Genomic DNA, 23,998 nt, shown 5'->3' with positions numbered 1-23,998 from the left:
AAGCTTGTCACTCGTTCTTACCTCTGAAAAGTATTTCATTATGTGGCCAAGCCATAATTTATCTGTTTACCAGTCAAAGGACATTTAGATTGTTTCCAGTTTTAAATGATAATAAGTAAAACTTTGCAGTTATAATTCAGATTTTATGTGAACTTAGGTTTTAGTTTGTTTTGGATAATACCTAAAAGTGAAATTAATGACTCTTATGATAATTATATGCTTAACTAAAAGAAACTTGCAAACTGTTTTCCAAAGTGGTTACACCAATTTATACTCCTAGCAATATATGAAAGATTTGCTTTGCATATTGTTGGTATTTAACATGATCAATTTTACGATTTTTATAAAAAAATAAAATTTCATAAAGTAATAAAAGAATATTTGCATTTTCCTAATGACTAATGATTAAGAGCATATGTCCATGTGTTTATTAAATATCCATGTATCTTTGGTGAAGTGTCTGTTCAGATTTTCTGCCCACCTTTACCCCAAAGATTGGATATGACTGTGCTGCCCAGGATAACCTCCAGCTCTTGGTTGCAGGTAATCACCTGGCCTCAGCCTACCAAGTATCTGAGACTATAGATGTGTGCCACTATGCTAGGTCCATTTTAAAAGCAGGTCGCCTGTTTTCATTGAGTTTTAATATTTCTATATTCTGGATACAAATCCTTTGTGAAATAGTGGTTAGCAAATATTTTATCCTGTTTTGTCTTACCTTTTCGTTCTATGATCTTCAGACAGCATTTATTTTGAATTCGGATGCAGTTTATCAGATTGCTTTTTAATTTTTATTTTTATTAGTATATGCTTTCGGTAATGATTACATTCATAGTGAGGAGTTGGTTCATGTATATAATACATCTTGATTCTTTTTAACATCCTCTTCCTCTCTCTCCCCTCAACCCTCCTACCATCTCATGGTCTCTTTTCCTGAAGTTATATCTCTGTTTCCTATTATCTGTTTTTCATTTTGCTCTTTATTTATACTTTAGATTTTCCATGTAAAAGAAACTATGTGATAATAATAATCTTGTGGTTCTGATTTATTTCACATAACATTGTGGTTTTAAAGTGGCATGTATTTTCTTACAAAAAGCTCAAATTTGTCCTGCTGTATAGCAGAATGGTACTCCGTTTTATATATACATTTAGTTGTTGGTGGACACTTCCAAGCTAGATACCTATACTTCTAATCTCTGTTAGTTCATTGGAAAGAACACTTTGTGCTTTCATTGTTTGATCAATTTTTCTTGCCTTTGTCTTACAATCTGACAACTACTTTGAAGATTAACAGTGCACAATATATTAACCATTGTTAATCTCCTGTTATTTTGTTTTGAAATGCTGTATCATAGTTTTTTTGTTTAAAATAAATAAAAATAAAATTTTTAAAAAATGTACTGTGATGTCTTTATTTCAGGAAGATACCATATTTTTATTGTATAGACTGAGATTTTGATGTTATCTCTAAGAAAGCTTATCTAACCTTAGGTCACAAAGATTTTGTTCCATTTTTTTAAGAAGCTTTAGGGTTTTCCATTTGATGAGTGCTGTTTTCAGTTAATCTTTGTATAAGGTGAATGATGTAGGTTGAGTTAAATATTTTGTATACAGATGGTCAGCTGTTCTAACACTGTTGAAAAGGCTGTCCTTCATTAGTTACATTGCCTTTGCATCTGCAGCAGATAACATTGATTTTCTAATTATGGGTCTATTGCTAAGCTCTCTCTTCTGTTTCACTGATCCATGTCTCTTACTGCACTCTTACACTGTACTGTCATGGTAAGTCTTCAGGTCAGCATCACTTTTTCAACTTCGTTTCTTTTCAAAATTGTTTTGATTGATCTAGTTTCTTTGTCTTTTCATGAGAATTACAATGTCAATATATATTAAAATTCTTTTTGGATATTGGCTTGTGGTTATGTCAAGTCTGTAGATCCCTTTAGAGAGAATTGGTATCTTAACAATATTGAACTTCCTAACTTCAAGTATAGTATCCCACAAATATAGTATTTCTCTATTGATTGGATTCTCTGATTTCTTTCAGTAGTATTTTGTGGTTGTCAGCATACAGATGTGACATTTTTTAGATTTATACTTATGTATATTAAGTTTTTTAGTTGTATTATTATGTGGTATTTTTATTTATTCATTTTCCAAATCCATTTTATTTTGAGGATAAAAAGAAAAGAAGAAGAAGAAAAAATTGCAACAAAATTTCAAAACATGTCAATCAGGGAGCCAACCGTGGCACATACATTGGACCTTGTCATCCCCAAGTCATTCACAAGACACCTGCATTCAGTTGTCCAAACAATACTGTCACAAATATTTCTCTTCAGTGAACTCAAAGAAATCACAAGTATAACTATCGAAACTATGTTTTAATATACATATATATACGTACATATATACATGTTTTTTCTTTCAGCTTCTCACACTGATGAAACAGTATGTTTACACATGTGTATCTTATTTATTTCACTAATGAGTAGGGTCTCAGTTGCATCCATTTACCTATAAAAGTGCCCATCTTTATGGCTGAGTAGTGCTCCATTGTATAAAAATACCACATGCTTTTTATCCATGCCTCAGTTGATTTAGCTTGTATCCAAGATCTGACTGTTACAGACTCTGCTACTATATGCATGGGTGCATATATCACTGTAGCATGGTATTTTTAATTCTTTCGGGAAGATACCTAGAGGGGAATAGCTGGGTTGGATGGTACTCTGGTCCTAGGTTTTTTGAGAAGTCTTCGCACTGATTTCCAAAGTGGTTGCACCAGTCTGCATTCTCATCAAGAGCAGAGAAGCATTCCTTTTCCCCCACAACCCCTCCAGCCTTTGTTATTGCTTGACTTCTTGATAATAGCCATTCTTTCAGAGGTGAGGTGGAATCTGTGTTGTTTTATAGCACATCTCTAGAATGGCCAGTGATGTTGAACATTTTTTCACATATTTATTTGCTGTATTTCTCAATCTGAGAAGTATGTATTCATCTCAGATGCCCATTTTTGGATTGGGTCTTCAAATCTGTGAGGACTGATTTTTTTGAGTTCTTTGCATATTCTCAATTGTAATCCTTTGTCTGAGGAACAGCTGGCAAACATTTTCTCCCATGTTGTGGGTTGTCTCTTATTTGGTGGTTTCTCGTGCTGTGCAAAAGCTTTTCAGTAGGGTGAGATGCCAGTGGTTGATTCTTTGTGATAGTTCCTGTGCAATCTGGGTTTTTGTTCATAAAATCCTAGCCTTTACACCAATGTCTTCAAGAGTTTTGCCTACTCTATATTCCAGCAGATTTAATGTTTCTGTTTTAATATTAAGATCTTTGGTCCATTCTGGTTTTAGCTTAGTACGTGAAAGATATGGGTCCAATTTTAATCTTTGGTATGTGTAGAGCCAGTTTTTCCAGCACAGTTTATTAAAGAAGCTTTCTTCCAGTGAATGTGTTTGTCACCTTTATCAAAGATAAGAGTAGTTTAGTGTGTTTGGGATTGTTTCTTCTAATCTGTTCCATTCATCTTCAGGTCTGTTGTTTGTTTGTTTTTCCTAATAGCACACTTTTTATCACAGTAGCTTTATAGTGATATTTTTATTTTTAAAATTTCTACCTTGTTCCTTGTTAATATAAAAATACATTAGGGTTTAGTGTTCTTATGATCTGTATTTATGTATGTTCTTTTAGCCTTGTATTCTGCACCCTTATTAAACTTATCATTCTAACGTTCTCTTCACAGATTCCTTCTATGTAAGTAATGTTATCTGTGAACAGAGGTAGTCTTATTTCTCTCTGTCCGATCCATAGGTCTTTTGTTTTTCTTTTAAACAAGGGAATGATTTGACAGGATTTCCATTTTTCAAAAGTGTATCTGGCCATAGTGTAAAAAGATTAATAGGATGGGGACATGTAGGGATAAACTAGTTTAGAAGCATTCCAGGAATCTAAGAGATATGATGGCTCAGGTTATGACATTGGGCAAAGGGGAATAAATACACATGTCAAAATTAATTTTGGAAGTAGAATTAATAAGCCCAGGTACTAGGTTGAATATGTGAGGAAAGGGTCAGGAGGACAACTTGATTTCTATACCAAAAACTGGGTAAATAAAGTTGCCATTTTTTGTGATAAAGAAGATATGTGTGACTTGTGTCTAGATGTACCCCCAAAAGTCTCATGCAGTTGTGAAGGGCAGGCTTTTCAGAGATGACTGAATCTAGAATGTGTGGGGCTGGGACTGAGGGTGTGTGATTAATAATCAATTCACTGATGGTTTTGGCATAGTTGTGGCAAGGATTAAGGGTGTAAGGGCTGTACCTGCCCTAGGACAGCTAGGCTACATACAGTATCAGGGACAGAAGAGGCTTTTCTCTCCTTTCTTGTTGCTTTTGTTATCTTGTGGGTACCATGAACTATTCTCTGTGATGCATTCTATCCAGTGTAAGTATCAAATGGAACTGGAGGTGTAGCTCTGTAATATAGTTCTGACTCAGTGTTTTTTAAGGTCCTGTGTGTGATCACCAGTAGTGAGAGAAAAAAAGTATCAAATAGGCAACTGGGATAGTTAGATATAGATACAAAGTATGTGTGTAAATATATACCCCCCCATATATATTATACACATATATATATGGAAGAATTTAAAAATGAGTCAAATCTCCTGATTGATATGCTTTGAAATTTTATTGTAATTTTTTTCTTCTTCGTTTTCTTTTTGTGTTTGAATAAAATGGATTTAAAAAAAAAAAACAATCAAATCTAAACCAGGCTTGGTGGTATACACCCATAATCCCAGCATTTGAGGGGTTGAAGCAAGAGGATCAGTACAAATTCAAATTCAAGGCCAGCCTGGACCACATAGCAAGACATTGTCTTAAAAAAAACCAAAGCCGAGGGGGGTCCTAAAATGGCAGCTTGCTAGGGGATCGGGCGGAGAGTCTCTCCGGAGAAATCATATTAGACGCTAGAATTTGACAACATGGAAAGGGCCAGACAAATGGATAATGATTCTTATTAACCAAGACAGCGCAGCTGGAGGATTTAAAGTCGTGCTGAGACTGCAAAGGCTGATAACGGAGGGCTGCAAATCTGCGCCTTTAATGCAGCAAACTGACCCAACAGGAAAAGCTGTGTTGGCTTTTGGTGACTGCTGGAAATTGAGACCTGGGACCCCAAGAAGCAGCCAGGACTGCCCCGCTGCACCAGAGGACATTGTGAAAGGCTCTGGAGCTCCGGAGTCGAATGCTGTGCAGTTTTCTGATTCCACGCTGTGCTGGGAGCGAGGTGAGGGCGAGCGGCGAGGTGTGCAGTAGGACCTGCACAGAGCCCTGGTGAGTACTGGGGACTGGGTTCCGCGGCCGCTGGGGTTGGCCAAAGAACATCTTGGAACTGGGCAGAGCCCACCACCATGGGGACATCAATAACACAGAGAGTCTGGCTGAAGACATCTTAGAGTTGGGCAGAACCTGCAGCTTGGTGACATCACCCAGTCGCCCCTGTAGAGAGGTCTGGTGGAGGACATCTTGAAATTGGGCAGAGCCTGACGCCATGTTGGCTTCAGCGTCATACAGAGAACTAGTGGAAGACATCTTGGAATTGGGCAGACCCGCTGTCCTGGTGCTCCTGTCCCAGAGAGGTCTGGATGCTTCTGAAAGGCTCTAAACAATACGGAGAGGGCCAGAGACCCCCCGGGACACTCCAGTCCAAAAGAATCCAGAAACATGACAAGAGATAAAAATTTTTAAAAAATCTCCAGCTGCCCAACATGAGAAAATAAGCCCAGGAGAAGTAAACACTGAAGAGAACAAGCACAGTAACCATCCAATACTGGACACAGCATCAGCCGAAATTAAAAAAATACCTCTATGACATCATAGATGAATTTAAAGCTGTACTCCTGATCCAAGTGAGGCAAGATATAAAGAGATTAATTAAAGAAATGACAAGCCCCACCCAAGAGAACACAGATGGAAAAACTGAGGAAATCAGAAAAGAAAGAGAAACTTCTGAAGAAGAATTTAAACATAACTAGAATACATGAAACAGATCCAAAGAGATTACCAGGAAACTAAAAACTCCATTGAACACTGGCAAAATATCCTGACAGAAACTAAAGACAGCCTTCTGAAACTTGAAGAGAGATTTATGACATATGATTGTGAAAGAAAAGCCTCTTAAAAATAACAAGGAACCAGAAAGAAACAATTCAAAGACTAGAAGATGACAAAAAGATACATAACTTAAGAATAAAGAATGTGAGTGAGGAAGCAGGAGCAACCAAAAGTGAAATACAAAGAATATTCACAGATATATTAAAGCAAAATTTCCCATGTATAGCAAAAAGAAATGATATCCAGATAAAAGAGGCATACAGAACACCAGCTACCTACAACCAAAACAGATCTACACCTAGACATATAATAATCAAGATTCCAGAAATCCACCAAAAGAACAGAATATTAAAAGCAGCCAGAGAAAAGAAGCAGATTACCTACAACAGGAAAATTATCAAAATAACAACAGACTTATCAACACAAACTCTTAAGTCAAGAAGGAAATGAGGAGAAATATTCCAAGTCCTGAAAGAAAATAATATGCAACCAAGGCTCATATACCTGTCAAAACTCTCTCTCAAAATTAATGGAGAAATAAGATGCTTCCAAGACAAGAAGGAACTGTGGGAGTTTGTGGCCACCAATCCAACCCTACAGAGAGTGCTGAAGGACCTTACAGAGAAAGAGAGGAAGGGATACCAGGATTCCAGCAACAGTGGCAGAGAGGCCTCAATGAATGGGGCAGACAGTGGAATGAGGGAATGAGGTGGACAAATTATAGCAGAAAAGTGGAGTAGCAGACATGAGGCAGAGACGGTAAGCTATAGTCTTTAGACAGTTCTGAAACACTATAAAAAAAAGGCAGAGGTCATTGTTAATAGTGTATCAGGATTTAAAAGACACAGTAGTCTTATTGCCATATTTAGTTTGAATTTAATTTGTTCTGGTCTGTCCACTCATGTCAGATTTGAGGGCACAGACATCTGATCCAAAAATAGCAGGTTATACCATGGTAACTATCCTTACTTTCCTATTAACTTAAACTGAAATCTTATATTATTTATATTGTCTTACTATGACTGATCTTAATTGAATCTGAATCATAAGACCATGGGTTGGCCTTGGCTGATTTTATTTGAATTTGGTATGCTTGTTAGTATCAACCCTAAAAGTAGAAGCAACTACTCTGAAGATGACAAGATGTAAAGGATATCCGTACTGGTATTAACTATTAACAGCTCTCAAATCCTACAATGCTTTCAAAGTTGTGTTTTTATAAAAATAGGTAATACTATGTTTAACTATATTAAGCTGGTGTTGTGGACAAATCTATTGAAAATAAGAGAAAACATAGTAACTACAGAAGATCACCTATATTGTGGTGTTACATGTCTTATCCATTGCATGTTTTTCTAGGAATTTGTTTTGCTGTCTTGTTACGACTTGGTTTTCCCTATAATACAGAGAGGATAGATATATATGTAGAAATTCACACATGAGTTTTTTTTTTTTTAATTATTTACGGGAACAGATTATATAATGCAAGATGTAATGAACAGATACTCTGAAGAAGAGACGCTAAGAAACCCAATGCTAATTTTGTAGCATTATGATATAAGTTCTAGCAATACTATTGTTCGCTGATTAGAATGACATTGGTCTGGTCTCTTGAGTTCAATTTCAGCATATGTAGAGATGGAGACGGCTACCACGAAAAGAATGAGAGATGCGATGGTAGTTATTATTGTCTTCCCTAATGTTGGATCTTGAAGACCTGAAAAGCCTTCATCATCCTGTAATGATTTGATTAGTTGTATAATATGCAATAAGTATATAAAGTGGGTGAAGATGGGGACAACTATTTGTAAGAAACTAGAGACAGACAGACAGTGAAGATCTCCATTGGACTTGCTTTGAAATCTGTATTTCTTTAAATTGTTTTTTTAATTGTTTTGTTCTGTTTTGATATGTTTAATCTTACCCTCTCTGAGATGTAAAACAAATGTGTAGGACTGATAACCATATTACTGAGTTTTTGTTCGATCATTGAGCAGAACTGTTTGTAGTGTCACTTTTTGAATGTCATTCTAAATACTTTAATTCTATAACCTAAACAGCTATTTTTAAGATGACAATATGTAACTTATCAACCAGCAATTTCTTACTGTTTGTTTTTCTGTAATTTTGTATTATTTCTACCCTTTTAAAAAAATCTCCATGTATTTTTTTGTTTCCTTTTCTTTAAATAAAAAAAAAAGCCAAAATAATAATTTTACAGACTGAATCAAATCTCTATGGGATCCCTTTCAAAAAGTTTTTAAATTTTAGTTTAAAGAGATTAAAACAATAAATCCAACAAAACAAAACAGAATAAATCCAAACAAAGCAATGAAAGTGATGCAGGACTTCAAAACAAGGTAATAAGAAATCAACAATGGCTACCATAATATATCTTGTTATTTTAAAGTCCAGATCATAAAGCATAATAAAACTAAACAAAACAATGAAAACGATATAGGAGTTCAAATCAAGATAATAGGAAATCAACAATGGCTACCATAGTGCATCTTGTTATATTAAAAATACTTCCCAGACCTACAGAAATAAGCATGTAAAAATAACTAAATAATACAAGAACTAAGTTGAAATTTCAGGTGTGTGATCTCTAATTTCTACTATGTCTGTGTTTCCTGAACTTGTTCTGTGTGGGCTGGAGGTCTGGGATTGTTTTTTGCTTCTTTGTCTTGACATTTTCCTGTGTTCCTTCGAATCAGCCCATGGCTGCATCCTGGGTGTTTTCTGCATTGACTGCCAGTCCCTCGGTGCCAGTCCCTGGACTAGGCACATGGGTTCTTCCGATCTGGGTTCCTGGAGTGGTGGAGAGCTGCGGGGCTGCAGTTCAGTGATGCTCCCCACTACCACCATGACAGCGGAGCCGCAGGGCGTGGCTTCTTCTCCAGGCCCTTGTTGGGCTCTAAGCAATTTCTTTCTAATGAATTGACCATTATCTTTCCAAAGTTCTGAAATGGTCAACAGACCCTAGAAAGATTTCTTTTTAAGTTCCTGTCAGAAACCAACAGCTACAACAAAATGCTGGCATTGATTCAGGGCCATCCTTTCGAAGGATTTTGTTGTTGTTGTTGTTGTTGTTTGTACCTGGGATCCAACTCACTACTGTGCACTTGCCAGGCAGGCGTACACCGCTGAGTTAAATGCTCCGCCCTTTTTTTTTTTTTTTTTTTTGCACTAGGGATCAAACTCACAACCTTGTGCTTACCAAGCAAGTGCTTGAACCACTGAGCTAAATCCCCCTTTCGAAGTTTATAGAGAGACATTCTTTGTTCTCAGTTGATTTGCCTTTTTACCTCACTTACTTTCTCTCTCCTTCCTTCTTCCTTTCCTTCTGTTGGCTGGCTTTTTATCATCCTATGTCTTAGTTTAGATATCACCCTCCAGACAAACCTATGAACGAATGCTGCAGTGGGCTGTTTATACTATTGAAAGCTCTAAAAAGTTTGCTGTCGCTGTTAAGTCTATCCCTTCAAAAATTAGGTCTGTGTTACAGTTCTGTTTACTCTATGGACTGTATCATAATTTGTAATCATTTGCTTGTTGTCATTTACACTAGACTATATTTCAGAGAGCAAGGGTTGTGTCTGTCTTATTCACTGGTGTGTCATTGTTCCATATCCTGTACCTAGTGAGTAGTTGCTCAGTAATATTTGCTGGATGAGAAAAAAGGTGAATAGAACCCAAAAAACATGACAAGAGATAAAGTAGACTGTGTTTAAGCTACTGCATAGATAAATGAGACACTAGAGAAAGAAAGAAAGAAAGAAAGAAGAAAGAAAGAAGGAAGGAAAGAAAGAAGTCAGCAAAGCTTAGGAAGACCAGACTGTATGACCTGGAAGCCTAGAAAAGAGACACACTGTGAGGGGCAGTGGTTAATGGTTCCTGACAAAGCTGAGGGATCAGCTAAGTCTGTACAGAGGTTGAACTCAGCAGATGTTGCACTGGAGTAGAAAAATTAGAAGCTACATTGGAATAGACTAAAGAATGATGCTCATCCTAGTAAATACAGAGTAGATAAATACTTGACTACTAAATGTTGTATCAACAAGTCATGTTTCGGTTTAATTCTCTTTATGAACTAACACTCATAGGCCTATATAGCTGTGTAGTAATTGAGTATATTTTATTAACTTTATATATAACTGAAACACTTGTGTTTCGATTACAGTGGTGCTGGAAGAGGCTGTTCAAAACTTAGAATAGATGAGGAAAACTTGTTTCAAAAAGTCTTATAATTTTGTGCTTTGGAGCATTGCCTTGGTGTCTCTGCCATTTTGAGAAACGCTAGGATTTGGTTAGCAGAAATCTAGACACATGCTGCCTCCTGCCCAGTGCATTGGTTGCATAAGGCCCAATGTCCATATCAAAGTTATATATAACTGGCTTTTTATGCTTACGTGTGCGGTGGCTTTTAAACCCAATTTCAGGAAAAATCTGAGCAGGAAAACCACCTTTGTTTCATTCTACGTTTAATTTCCACAGAATGCCAGATCTTGTAAATAGCTATTGAAATATGATGTAACATTATAGCGTTGGACAAGGAGACATTATGTTTGAGAGTTGCTATTCTACTGTCTAGGTCTTTGACTTTGCATGAGGTATTTTAACTAAGATTTATGATTTCATGAATCATACAGTATAAAAAATGGTTGATAGTACTGCCCCCACCAATAAAAGGGGGTGTTCATGTGAAGAAATCTCTTTTATCTTTCCATTTCTACTGTTCTTCATTATCAAAAGGGGAAATGCTGCCTTTAAATATCACAATAGTGTAGACACGTAGTGCCATCATCTCCACTTAGGCACCAGGTAGTAGAGAATACAAATGTATTATGTTCATTCATGAGGCAAATAAAAGCTATTTAAGCCTCAGAACATTTTGTTTTGTTTTATAGGAAAAAAGAATAGGAAGGAGAAAAAGAGGCAGAGATTCACATGAGAATCTGGTTTATTCTACTGAAGGATCAGTTAAATAATTGGTTGATGCTCAGGCTTATGATTTCTTTGAATTTAGTATCATTCCTGAGCATCTGTCTACTCTACACCAGGTACTGTGACAATGGCAGATCATGGAGGTGTTTGTATATTACTGCGTATTACAGGTTGTGTCTAGATGTCCCCCTCAAGTGGTCATAGGGGGGGCTTTTCAGAGATAGCTGGATCTAGGGTGTGCGCTGCTGGGATTAAGGGCGTTTGGTTACTAAATCAGTCTACGATAGTTCCGCATAGTTCTGAGTGTGGATAATGGAAAAGCCCAAGCTCCGCAGGGTCGGGAACCTGGGCAGATATAAAGGGCAGCAAAGACGGAAGAAGGCAGCCTGCTGCTCCTTACTGCTTGGCTGCCTTCTGCCTGCCAACAGCTATTTCTCTCTGTGGTGCCCCTCTGCTGTGCCACCGTGTCTTGGAGGCAGCCACCTCTGGACTGAACCTCTACAAACTGGGAGCTTCCTTTACTTTGGGTGTCCACTATTTTGTCTCAGCAATGAGGAATGTAACTAAAACAGTGCTGTAGATCAAAGCGAATGAAATTATCATGATAGAAATTCTCATTCTGTAGCCTGATCTGGTTTCAGCTTCCTAAGAAACTTTATTTTTACTACTTTGGTTGGTTTCCTTTGAGTCCTAGACAGAAATCTGTGTATAGGTTTAGGGACTGGGATCTGGGAATGGAGGAATGAAAAGACTCTAAGGCGGAGGTTATTATACTTTCTCTATTCATGTTGCCCCAGACATAGCACCTCTAACCCAAAAGGAATACTTAACAGTTACACTTGTTAAGTAAACTACTGTCAGACAACTATTTATGTCCTGACCACTTAGCTTATATAACTTACTGTATAAATTCTCAAACCCGGGAATCATACTGTATACCAACAACTTTATGCCCTGGTCCACACTGGTTTTTCATGCAATGCTTGTTTTTTAATCAAAATCACTGGCCAAAAAGATATTATTTAAACAAATATGGTAATTGAAGCAGAGTCTGAGAGACAAGGAGCTCGTATGATTGTGTGGTATCTATTACATGTGACTGTGTTTCCTTAAAAATGTAAAATATGGTGTCTTGGTGATTGTTTTTTTTCTCTGCAGTACAGGGGATCAAACTCATGACCTCACGCCTGACAGGCAGGCAGTTACACCACTGGGCTAAATCCTCAGCTGTCTTTGTGAGTTGCTGCAGTTCCCCAAGGTGCTTCCTTAACACAGTTTGGGAGCTGAGTTTTAAAGCCTTTTTCCATGATTTTGGTGTTTTTTCGGTCTCACATTTAAATGAGTATTTCTAACTTTTTGTACCTGTACATTAAAAACCAATCTGTTGCTTATTATCTTCAATGAAACATAGTTTATTTTTGGATTTATTATCAACAGTTATACAAGGCAAATGCATAATGTAAGAACTTTGGAAAGCACAGCAAAACACAGAGAAGAAAAAAGTTATTCCCAAATCCACCATCTTCCAGTAACCACTCATGTTATCATGGATATGTCCAGTTATTTTATATGAGAACATCATATTTTGAATAATAATTGTGATAAGCTGGTTTTATTTGAAGGTAATAACTTATACTTTTAAGTGGATTTTACACTACTCTAGACTTGTCTGTAATGACTTCAGCATAAATAAGTTACAGTTAAACTAGCTTCCTTTTTAATTGGCTATTGCATTAGTTTAATGTAGACTGAAGGATTTATAAACCTCATTCTTCATGAAGGGGAGACTTCTTACTGCTGGGCTTCTACCTCAGCAAGTGTAAAATGTACTTTATCCTTATAGAGGCACAAACAGTGGTTATTAGTGATGGAGCTTTTTTTAAGTGATAGTTCTAGCACGTTTTAAAAAAGGTTATTTATGAAGTGTTTTATTTCTTTCAGTAAATAAATGCCTTTTTTATTTTTTTGTCTTTTTCCTTTTTATCGGTACCGGGGATTGAACTCATGACTGCCTACTTGCAAGGCAGGCGCTTATGCCGCTGAGCTAAATCCCCAGCCCCTAATAAATGCATTTTTAAAAAGTAATTATATCATGGCCTGACTATAATCTAGTAATTCTAAAATATTGTTCTCTCTAGTAAGTGAGGCTTCAACTATTCATTTTGTTGAGAAAACGCCAAGAAAACTTGTATCATTCCTTTGTATTTCTGATTTGTTTTAATTTCTTTGCCTTCATAAGTACTAAGAAATCAAATTCTTTGTATGAAAACAAGGATTTTTTTTAGTTCGTTTACCTGAGACATGCTTCTAAACCCCACTTTCTGTTGCATTATAGAGATGGAATTTGCATTGTCTAAAGTAGAATTATAACTTAAGAAAAGAAAAAAAGGTGGGACGGTGGTACAGCCCAGCAGCACAGCGCGTGCCTGGCAAGCGCGAGGCCCTGAGTTTGATTCCTGGTACCAAAAAAAAAAAAAAAAAAAAAAAACAAAAACACAGCCAACCTAGTTGTGACAGCAGACAGCAATTACAAAAAGTGGCTGGAAATTTCTAAGCACAAACTCTGTTTCAGCCTGTCCCGCCCTGTTGCCTCTGGCTTCCTATTTGCTTCCTCCCTCCTTCCTATCCTCTCAACAATAATTTTAAATTGTGATCATAACAAGTGATGTCAGTAACGACCATAACTAGGGTTACTGAAGAGGAATTTTGTTCTTTAAAAAATGTTTTAAAAGGTAACATGAGGAAACGTGGAAGCAAGTTGAGAAGACGTAGGAGTCAGCCTGGGGATTCCTAGAGGCCAGTACTGGGACCACTTAGGCAACCAAATTAATGAACATACTGTTTTATTGTAAACCAATAATAAGATAAGTAACCATGAGCCTATATTGATGTAAATAAATAATAGTGTATAAAGAATGAATAAAGTAGAAAATTCTGTTGAAGCACCTTATTAATAATTGCTACAGACAAGATTCATGGGTAAATGCTAAAAATAATGCTTGAAACCTTGAGAATCAGAAGGAAGTTTGGAACAGAAAAACAGTAGTAATTTTATAATAGCAAATACTGGCAAACACCATACCACCATAACAAGCAACAGAGTTAACATGACTAGTAACACTTCCAGATCCAACACAGTGAGAAGAGTGCCTTCCTCCAAAGCCATAATCTTACTTAGTCTCACCATGAACAAATGTCCGAAAATTGAGGAGTTTCCCACATATATCTAACCAGCATTCTTCAGATAGATCCAGGAAAATATGAGAAACTGTCAGATTGGGTAACACTTAAGGAGCTGTGACATTAAAATGCAATGCAGTTTCTTGAGTTGAGTCCTAGAATAGATAGAGTGGGGAAACCTGTAAGTCTGAAGAACCTCTATAGTTTGGTTTTATGTTGTACTGATGTTCATAGTTTTAGACTTGAAAAATATGATATGTAAGATATAAACATTAGAGGAAGCTGGGTAAAATGAAACATAGAAACTGTGCTATCTTTACAATTTCCCTGAAAATCTAAAAGTTATTCAGGATTACAAGTAAAAGATCCCTTTGGTGGCTTTCTCAGTGTAAGGGTATTTGTTGTTTGAAAGTATCTTCAGAGCAGCTTATTTGAAAGAAACCACCCTCTCCCAGGTCACTGTACATTCACTGTCTAAAAGGAAAAAAAAAGATGAAGCAGGGTGTGGGAGGGAGCGCACACCTCTTATTCCTGCACTCCGCAGGCTGAGGCAAGAAGATCCCAAGTTCCACCCCAGTTTAGCAAGATCATGTCTCAAGGTTTAAAAAAAAAAGGCCAGCATTATAGTGCAGCATTATATAAGTGCAGTAGTCCTGCATTTAATCCCCATACGACTCCCAAAATAAAGAGAAACTCCTGATAACAAAATTCAACCCTTCATAAAATGGAGATGATAATTGTGGAGGCTCCTGTCCTGCCCTGAGAAACTGAAACAGGTCCTCGGCTACTTCATACAGGTCAGTTTAGCTGACACTGTGTGTCTTTGATAAATTAGTATTGTTCTGGTTAGATCACAACAAAAAAATTTTTTTTTTTGTCTTTTTCATTTTTTTATTAGTACCAAGGATCGAACTCACAACCGCCTGCTTGCAAGGCAGGTGCTTATGCCGCTGAGCTAAATCCCCAGCCCCAACAAAAATATTTTTTGCAGATTTAAAACCTTTAGAAGTACTAGGTCCAGTTTCATCCAGCAATCTCTTAACCTTGTATTATTAGTTGATTCACACACAATAAAAGCATTATAGCCATCTCAATGGATGCAGTAGAAAAAACTTTCAACATAAAATATTCTCTTTACCCTTAAAAAATACAGCTGTGTTCATCTGATGTAATTGTGTATACAGATATAAAATTCTGATTTATAAATATTTTACTGTTTTTACTTTTAAGCTTTCATTAACTCAAACTAGGCTAAAAGAGTTGATTATAGAAGGCCTAATGGGGTCTTGCTTTAGTAAATAATAGTGTGTTATTGATCGAGGATGAGTATTGTCATAGTAAACAAATACGGTAATTAAATTCTTCCTGTGTGCCATTCTCTTGGCCTGACATTAGTGGAAACTGTCTTAATTTGTGCACATATGGGAAAGAATTCTTTATCAGTTAAACATATTTTACCATCTTCACAGTGTGTATCTTGGGCATATAACTGGTGTGATCAGTAAAGAATGATGTGCTGTTCTTGAACACAGAGATGCATTTAAGTTAGTAGTGGCAGGTGCGTGCCTTTTCTGTAAAGCTCTGTTTCCTAGAGTGTTAGTGGTTAGCCAAGCAGAATCACAGAATAGTTAATAATACTGCTTAGTTGCTGTAGTCAAATGGAGCAGCACATAATTTATAGCAGTTCTGAAACTGAGAACACAAAAATGATAAACTGTATGATAAAGACTTAACTACAGTCGGTAGCCAGTAAAAGTACAACCTGCACATTGTTTACTAGCGAGCCTCATTCTTGGGAAGTGCATATATAACTTTCCTGGCAGCTGTTTTCAAAGTATACCTTCTTATGACCACATGGCTTCTTAAGTGAATTTACTTCTAAAGTTGTTTTTACAAAAAAAAAAAAAGTGTTTCTTGCTATGAGAAATTAAAGAAAATACAAACAAGAGAAAAGATATTTGATGATTATGAATTGGAAGCCTTAATATTGGTACAGATTCAGTGGAATCTATGAGAATCCATCCTTTTTTTGTTTCTCTGTTTTGTTTTTTGTTGAGACAGGGTCTTGCTATGTAGTGCAGGCTGGCCTTGAACTCACTACTCACTATGTAGCCCAGACAGGGCTGCAGCAGTCCTTCCCGTCTCAGCCTCCTGAGGGCTGGGATTACAGGCGTGAACCACTACACCTGACTCCAGTGGGTTTTGTTTTGTTTTTTTGCATAAATAGAAAAGCTCCTAAAAATCATATGGATTCTCAAAGGACATGAATAGTAGACAAAAAACAATATTGGAGACTTTATACTTCCTGCCAATTTCAAAACATTCTATGAAGCAACAGTAACTCCACACAATTAATTAATGACAAAAAGATAGATAGATCAGTGGACCAGAATAGAAAGCAGAAAAATAAATCCTTGTATATTATTGATTTTTCATAAGGGCACCAAGACTGTGCAATGAAGAATGATAGTATCCAATAAATGGCAGTAGGAAAACTGGATGTTCATATGCAACAAAATAAAATTGAACCTTCACTTTATTCTTACTGAACTGTAAAAGCTTAGACTGTTAAACATCTGTAAATCTTTTGGACATAAGATTGGGCAATAATTTATTAGGTGTGACACCAGAGTCAGAGACAATAAGACTAAATTGACAAAAGGGACTACATCAAACTTTAAGACTTGTGCTCACCAAGGGGAAAAGACAAAATAAAATACTACCCTATGGAATGAAAAAAAACCTGCAAGTCCTGTGTCTGTTAAGGTGCCAGCATTCAGAATATATAACAAACTTCCATAACTCAACAAAATTTTGACTAAAATAAAGGCAAGGAATTTGAGTAGACATTTCTCCAAAGAAGATATAAAAGATATACTAGCAGCAAGCACATGAAAAGATGCGTAACATCACAGTCAATAGGGAAATGCAAATGAAACTGTGATGAGGTATCACCTGACATCCTTCACGATGGCTAATATCAGAAGAAGGGAAAATAAGCAGTGTGCCGAGGAAGCAGGGAAGCTGCAGTCTTTTGTGCACTGGTAGTGGGAATATAAAATGGTGAAGCCATTTTGGGGACATATGGAAATTTCTCGAAAAATTAGAAGTAGAATTACTATGTGCGCCTGCAGTTCTACCTGTGAATGTAAATACAAAAGAATTAAAATGAAGATCTCACAGAGATATTTGCACACCCATGTTCATCACAGCATTATCCACAATAGCAGAGAGATAGAAGCAACCCAAGTGCCCATGTGTACATGTGCAGGAATACTGTGCAGCCGTAAGAAAGAAGTTACCCTGCCACATGCTGTAAGCCTTGAAGATATACTAAATAAAATAAACCTGTGGCAAAAGAGCAACTTCTGTATAACTTTACCCATATGAAGTATCTAAAGTAGTAAAGATTATAAAAGTAGAAAATACAGAAGTGATTACCAAGGTCTGGGTAGAGGAGAGAATTAATGCTTAGTGGGTACAGAGTTGTAGGGTTGTAGATGAAAAAGTGCTAGAGATTTATTGCAGTATGAATGTACTTAATAACACTGAACGGTACACTTAAAAACTGTTACCATGATACATTTTTATCACAAGTTTTAGAAATCTTTCATGACATGCTTTTATACTCAATTACTTTTACTTGTTGTCTACTGTGTTCCAGGCATTTTTATAATTTTTCCAGTGACATAGTAAATTAAAAACTGCATTCTTCATTTTTGCATTTAGAAGGTGGATACTTTGAAAGGTTTGAAAACTGATTCCTGTTAAATCCTCCATATGTATAACACAAATATAGTTACCAGTAGAGCAAGCTGTCCAGTACTTGGATATAAATAATGAATCAAAAGTGAAAAAAAGATGAATCGCTAGTAAGCAAGGAGAGTTGAGGCTAGAATAATGAATAGTTGAGAGTAAATTTAGCAATTTTGCCAAGTGGAGCATCACATTTTCAGGGTGCACATAATTCCAACCAGAACCACTGAATGTATTAGACCTGTTACTTTGTTGAAAATGGAAACAGTACAATCAAATGTAATACTTATTAAAGGAAAAATAATACAATTTGAAAGTTTTATAAAGACATGCAGTGCCTAATTTGTGAATTGAAAGTGTCTTTTAAATATTTGCTTCCCTTCATATTCCTAGATGGTAGTGAGCACATGGGTAGACAGATGAGAGCGTTTCAGATAATGCTAATGAAGTTAAATCATTGTGATCTGCCACGTTGTGAGGGAGAGTTGTTTGCTGTGAAAGAAAAGGACAGAATTAAAATATGACCATGACTGACATTTGATTTGAAAACTGCAAAGATAAGCTGAGGCTCTTATTTATGAAAACCATCCTCACAGCCCAATGGAATCTTCTAACAGATTCTCTAGTTACCATGGATACTTATGAGATTCGATAGAGTAAATCACAATCCATAGTCAATCATCTGATATGGAGAAGCTATGAAACCCACCAACTAAAATCAAAGCGGTAGCTTCATCTTTATATTTATGCCAGCTTAGAAGATGGAAGGGATAAGTAGCCTAACGACTAGGTTTTGGCTTAATTATTACTGCTTTAAAAGTGAATATTTAGAATACACATTGCTTAAATTTGATCCTAGTGTTTACTAAAGTGTGCAACTTTTTTTTAAACAATACAAAAAATTGCTTAGGATTTGACATGGAAATTTAGATGGTACATCCTTTCTGAAAGTTGATGAAACCTAAGTAATACATTTAATTTCTGACAGTCACAGACACACAGGCTATATCAAAGGCATTGGTCCCCAAGGTAACGTGTTTGCATTTAGCCCAAAGTGGCTGCTTTCCACTTAGCTTCTTTTAATTGCTGTATATTGACAGCAGTGTGCACAACTATGTATAAAATGTTGGATAAATGAGCATTGTGTACAAGAGAGTGCCCACCATATCTTTAGGCTTGATTAGACACCTCAGATGACAAGGAACTCTGCGGGTAGAGTTACTGAGTTGGCATTTCCTAATGTGTCTGTCACATAGTGGCATAGTTGAAACGCCTTTCAAGTGATTTAAATATTTCCTCAATTCTCCTTTAAAACAGGTGACAAAAGAGCTAAAGCAATATGACAACAAAATTATAGAGTGCAAATTTGAAAACAACAGCTGGGTCTTCATGAGACAAAGGACAGACAAAAGTTTTCCCAATGCCTACAACACTGCCATGGGTGAGTATGGCTGGGTGAGTACATTCAGAAAACAAAAGTTAGGGTGTTGGAACCAGGATGTGCTGCCTGTGCTGGCCCGCATGGTAGAGCTTTGAGTCATTTGGACATCACTTTGTTTGCCTAGAAAAATACCTGTCAGATCTGTGCCCTGTTTGGCTCCAGTCAGCTTTAGGTTCCCCTCTCCAAACCTGTGGGCTGTGTCATTTGCTCAAAAGTTTAAAGGATAGGACACGGGGCTGTATACAAGTTGAATTCATTGAAGAAACAAAACAACGAAAGCCATGGTAATTTCAGATCTATTCAAAACTAGAAAAACCATTGTTTGCCAGATGGTAAAAGACAAATTTAGCAGGGGAAAATGTAATTTCCAGCTCCTAAAATAGCTTTACAAACAATGGAGAACAAAGTAAATGAAAACTGTTACACACACACACACACACACACACACACACACACACAATCTATTATACTATCACTCAGTGTGTGCCTTGAATATAAGCTGAATGCTTTGGGAACCCAGGATCATTGTTTTTTTCATGAGGAACAAAACCAATTAGCTGAAGTTTATAAGGTATACTTAGTAGTGGTAGTAGTTGTTACCTTGAATTGTGTTTAGTGGAGTTGAAAAAGATAAAATTGAGATTAAAAGTTAAAAGAATTTATATTTTAAACTACTGACTCACATGATGGTGATGATATGGTATGCTTCTGTGAACATCCAGAAATCACCATTTCATTTAACAGTTACTGTTATACATTCAGCTGCTCATGTTGGAAATAGCACCCATGTTGAGACAAAATAAGGTCATTTTAAAAGTAGAAATGATTAAGCCAGTATCTTTTTTTTCTAAAATCAAATAAATAAATAAAATGAAATTGATTGGTTCTGAATTTTGATCACTCAAGAAAAGATGCTTTTAGATAATTTTGTTATAATATCTTACTTGAAATAAGATACTAGAATGAAATACGTTCCTTCAGCTATGATAGACCTTTCCTATTCCCTAGGAATGGTGGGTTGTTACGTGTTTCAGCTTGGACTTCTTTATGAGAAAGGTTGATGGACCGATAGCATACTTTTCATAAAGGTTTTCGTAGAATATGCATCACATTGCAGTGCACTGTGCTGGAGGGAGAGGAAGCCCACGGGAGGACACGCTTATCCCCCCAGAATTTAAAGATTTGGTTTAAAATTAGTGCTACAATAAAGAGCAGTCACTGGAAACACATTTATTTGGGGGTCAAGAAAGGTAAATTGGTTTAATCAGATCATCCAGCCCTTGAGAAAGTTATTTCGCTTCTTTGACTGGAACTTTCTCATACACCTGTGGTGAGTTAGCCACTCTAAGGGACTCTCACATGTCTGCCTTCATCCACAGCTGTATGCAACAGCATCTCAAATCCTGTCACCAAGGAGATGCTGTTTGAATTCATCGACAGATGTACCGCAGCTTCGCAAGGACAGAAGCGAAGGCAGCACCCGGACCCTGACGCAGAGCTCATGCCACCGCCACCCCCCAAGAGGCCACGGCCTTAACCTAACACCGCCTCTGACTGAGGGTCGAAGGAAAAGATGAGTCAGAACAATGCTGTTGCCCCATTTTTGCAGCCAGAGAAATTAAAAACTGAGTGTGACTTGATAATTAGACACATTTTGCATTTTATTGAGTCAGGCATTGTAGTCGGCCTGCGTATATTTGATGCCTCTGTTTCAGTGCTGCAGCACCTCCTGGATTTACACCGTTTATTTATATTTGAGAGACTCAGCCTTACCTTGTGGAATGTCCAAAGGTTCAAATGAGATTGAAATCAGTGAAAAAGAGGCCTTGTTTATATTAGGATAATCTTTACATTTAATTTATGAAGTTAATAATCGGGGGTTGTAAGCACATAAAACACTGTAATTTTTAGAAGTTGAATTTCAATTTTGGCAGACTTTCCTTTTAAAAAATGGTCAGTGGCATTAAAAATTGTCATTTATCATGGATTTCCTACATTTCTAAAATTCTTACATTCAAAAAACAAATAACAAGGTTGCTAAGTACTGTACTATATTAAAACAACTTGGTCTGGTTTATATATTTTAAGTTTTTTTGTTTTTGAATAGTAAAAGTAAAAGTAAAATTCCATTTTGTGAGTTGCATTGTTTCTTTGAAAAATATTTTGACTATTTTCATCTGCTTCGGTTGTTTGAACTATAGTATCTCTGGCAGTGGTTTGAGTTACTTCATGGAACATAGATTTACACCACCAGGTCATTTATATTTTGTTGTTCTGGAAGAGTATTCTGTTTTTAAATCCAGAACTATTTCTACCTTACCACAGTAATATCAGCACATCGTAAATTACATTAACATGCACAACTCACTGTGATCTGTGGGAGCAATATCAAATACAGATATGTTGTGTTGGTGCCCTCAAACAAAACAGCAAAGGAAATGCTAACTGACTGCTTTGATTAGAAGGTAATGTCGATGGAATAGACAGCTATCACTAAGAAACGCTCTCCCACTGCTGGATAAATGCTGAGGCAAAGCAGAGGCATTTGTAGGACTTAAACATCAAGGAAATCAAGATATTTATACTCAAACCCAATATTCTATCTGTGCCCTAGTCTAAGGATGGTATTTCAGTATTACTTCTGAATTTCAAAATGTTTACTAACAAATAATGGGTTTATAGTGCAGCAAATTGGTCATCTGCCATTGTTGAGAAATTATGTTTTGATGGTTTGTGAAGGAACTCTGAGAATTAGCTGATTAGAAACTATTGTATTTATTTTTAGAGGTATAGGTTTTAAGTATATTTAAGACAAGTTTTCATGATCTGAATTTTATATATATGCATATATATGTAAATATATGCAACAGTGTAAATTCTTCTACTGATAGACATGAAAACCCAAGCGAGTTACCTAGCAAACTTGAGTATCTGACAGGATTTCTATTTGACATAGCACAGATTAAGCAAAAATGTGTTTATGTGTACCTGAGTTTTAATGTTTTTAAACAAAGTTTTCTCCAATGCTTTTCTACATAAAATATTAGAATTATGCTTGGGCTCTTTCCTTTGTTGTTCCGAACTTTGTAGTGAATTTACCCAAATTTCATTTTAATGTTTTATCTTAGAGTGCTTTATTACGTTCGGACACTAAAGGGATTCAAGCACTCGCTGCCGCAGTGACTGCGGAAAGAGGGAAAAATCTTAAGGTTTCACATGTCTTTCACAAAGTGGGTCTGAAGAAATGCCTGTGCAGCTCCAAACAGTGCGGGGCCTGCTTCCCCGGATTCGCAGCATCAGTGTGTTGCTTGCTTCTGAGCCTGTGCGGAGTCGGAGGGCCATATGCAGATATAAAAGCAAGCTTTCACCAGTGATCTTTTAATAAGAATTAAAATGTTTGTGATAATTGTAACCTTTTAAATGAGGTATGTGAAAAGAGCATCTCGTTTTTAAATATCCAGATATTTTCTCCTTGTCTTCATGCATTTTAGCAGGGCTTAATTTTCTTAACTTTATCCTTTCCTTTCAATTACAATGAAATACAGTGGTCAGCCTTATGTGACTTATGATCCTGTGTAGTCCTGCTGAATGCAGTATTAGTCAGGTACTGGGTTGGGGAAAACCCTTCCCTGGTCAGCTCACTTCGTGGTGGCTGTGTTCTGAGAGTGACGTTTCTGAGACAAGAATAAGAAAGTCTTGCCTTCCTGAGTGATCACATGTAAAAGCTTTTGCTTTTTGTTGGAAAAGGTGTGGAAGATTCTACTACCTGGGTGGTTACATTTGCTTTCCGTGAAATGCTCAGACAATGTCAGAACATTCCTTAAACAATTATGTGTCAGTGTGTATTGTAATAAACTACTGATGTAAAATAACAGTTTGCCTGCTTTGTTTCACTGGTGATACTTCTGTATCCCTTCTGTTGCTGGTATCACACAATGTAATCCATTTGTGTTGGTTGTACTCTAGAGACTGAAGATTCAGAAAATTTTGCATTTTTTCTAAGCACCTGAGAAATTTGACTGACATGGGGGTTCATTTGAATCTTGTTTTTGAGCTGAGGGGAGTGGAGAGAAGGCGTGCTGTTATAGGATATTTACCTTTCTTTCATCTGCCTCCGTTTAGCAGTCCTTCAGAAATATTCAGAAATGATAAAGTTGTTGTGTTGACAGTGCGTTTTTTACATATGGAATTTTCCACCTTTAAATGTGTAAACGACACCACTATTTTGACCTATGCTGATAGTGCCTACCCACCCCCCAAGACCTTGAAAATTAGTAACCCCCAAAAAGGGAGAAAGCCCTGGATTAAACCCAGAAACAAATCAGTCCTTTCATTGGTGATACTTTCTCAGGAAACTCTTCTTCCTTTTTTTGTTTACAAAAACAGCAAGATTGGGCTGGATGATCACACAGAACCTTTCCAGGTCCAGCTGGGATTCTTCTGTAAAAGCTAAGACTTTGTAAATCTCCTGGACTCAGTTACAGGTATAGCCCACAATTGAATGTTCACGAACTAACACTGTCTGGAGCCCAGTAGCTGGACGCAGGTAGGCAAGGTCACT

General features: G+C 36.7%; 1 protein-coding gene and 1 non-coding gene across 4 annotated transcripts in view; one reads left to right on the top strand and one right to left on the bottom strand.

Annotated features, from left to right (window-relative positions):
• Rngtt (RNA guanylyltransferase and 5'-phosphatase) overlaps window positions 1-23,309 on the top strand; it is a 271,102-nt gene extending 247,793 nt beyond the window's left edge. For all 3 annotated transcript variants that reach the window (XM_063233201.1, XM_063233199.1, XM_063233200.1), the window contains 2 exons: window positions 19,314-19,437; window positions 20,817-23,309. In XM_063233201.1, coding sequence (XP_063089271.1) covers window positions 19,314-19,437; window positions 20,817-20,974 — 282 coding nt within the window. In that variant the 3' untranslated portion in view covers window positions 20,975-23,309. The remainder of the gene's footprint in view (window positions 1-19,313; window positions 19,438-20,816) is intronic.
• LOC111756059 (small nucleolar RNA SNORA2/SNORA34 family) lies at window positions 9,034-9,170 on the bottom strand. Its single transcript, XR_002790561.1, has one exon. It is a non-coding gene; the product is annotated as a small nucleolar RNA SNORA2/SNORA34 family (small nucleolar RNA).
• Window positions 23,310-23,998: the final 689 nt, after the last annotated feature.

The sequence above is a fragment of the Cavia porcellus genome, unplaced genomic scaffold (genome assembly GCF_034190915.1).
Source record: "Cavia porcellus strain 051 isolate PalLab524CR breed Dunkin Hartley unplaced genomic scaffold, mCavPor4.1 scaffold_22, whole genome shotgun sequence".
NCBI lineage: Eukaryota > Metazoa > Chordata > Mammalia > Rodentia > Caviidae > Cavia > Cavia porcellus.
Note: the sequence above shows the minus strand (reverse complement) of the source record. Positions and strands in the feature narration are given on the sequence as shown.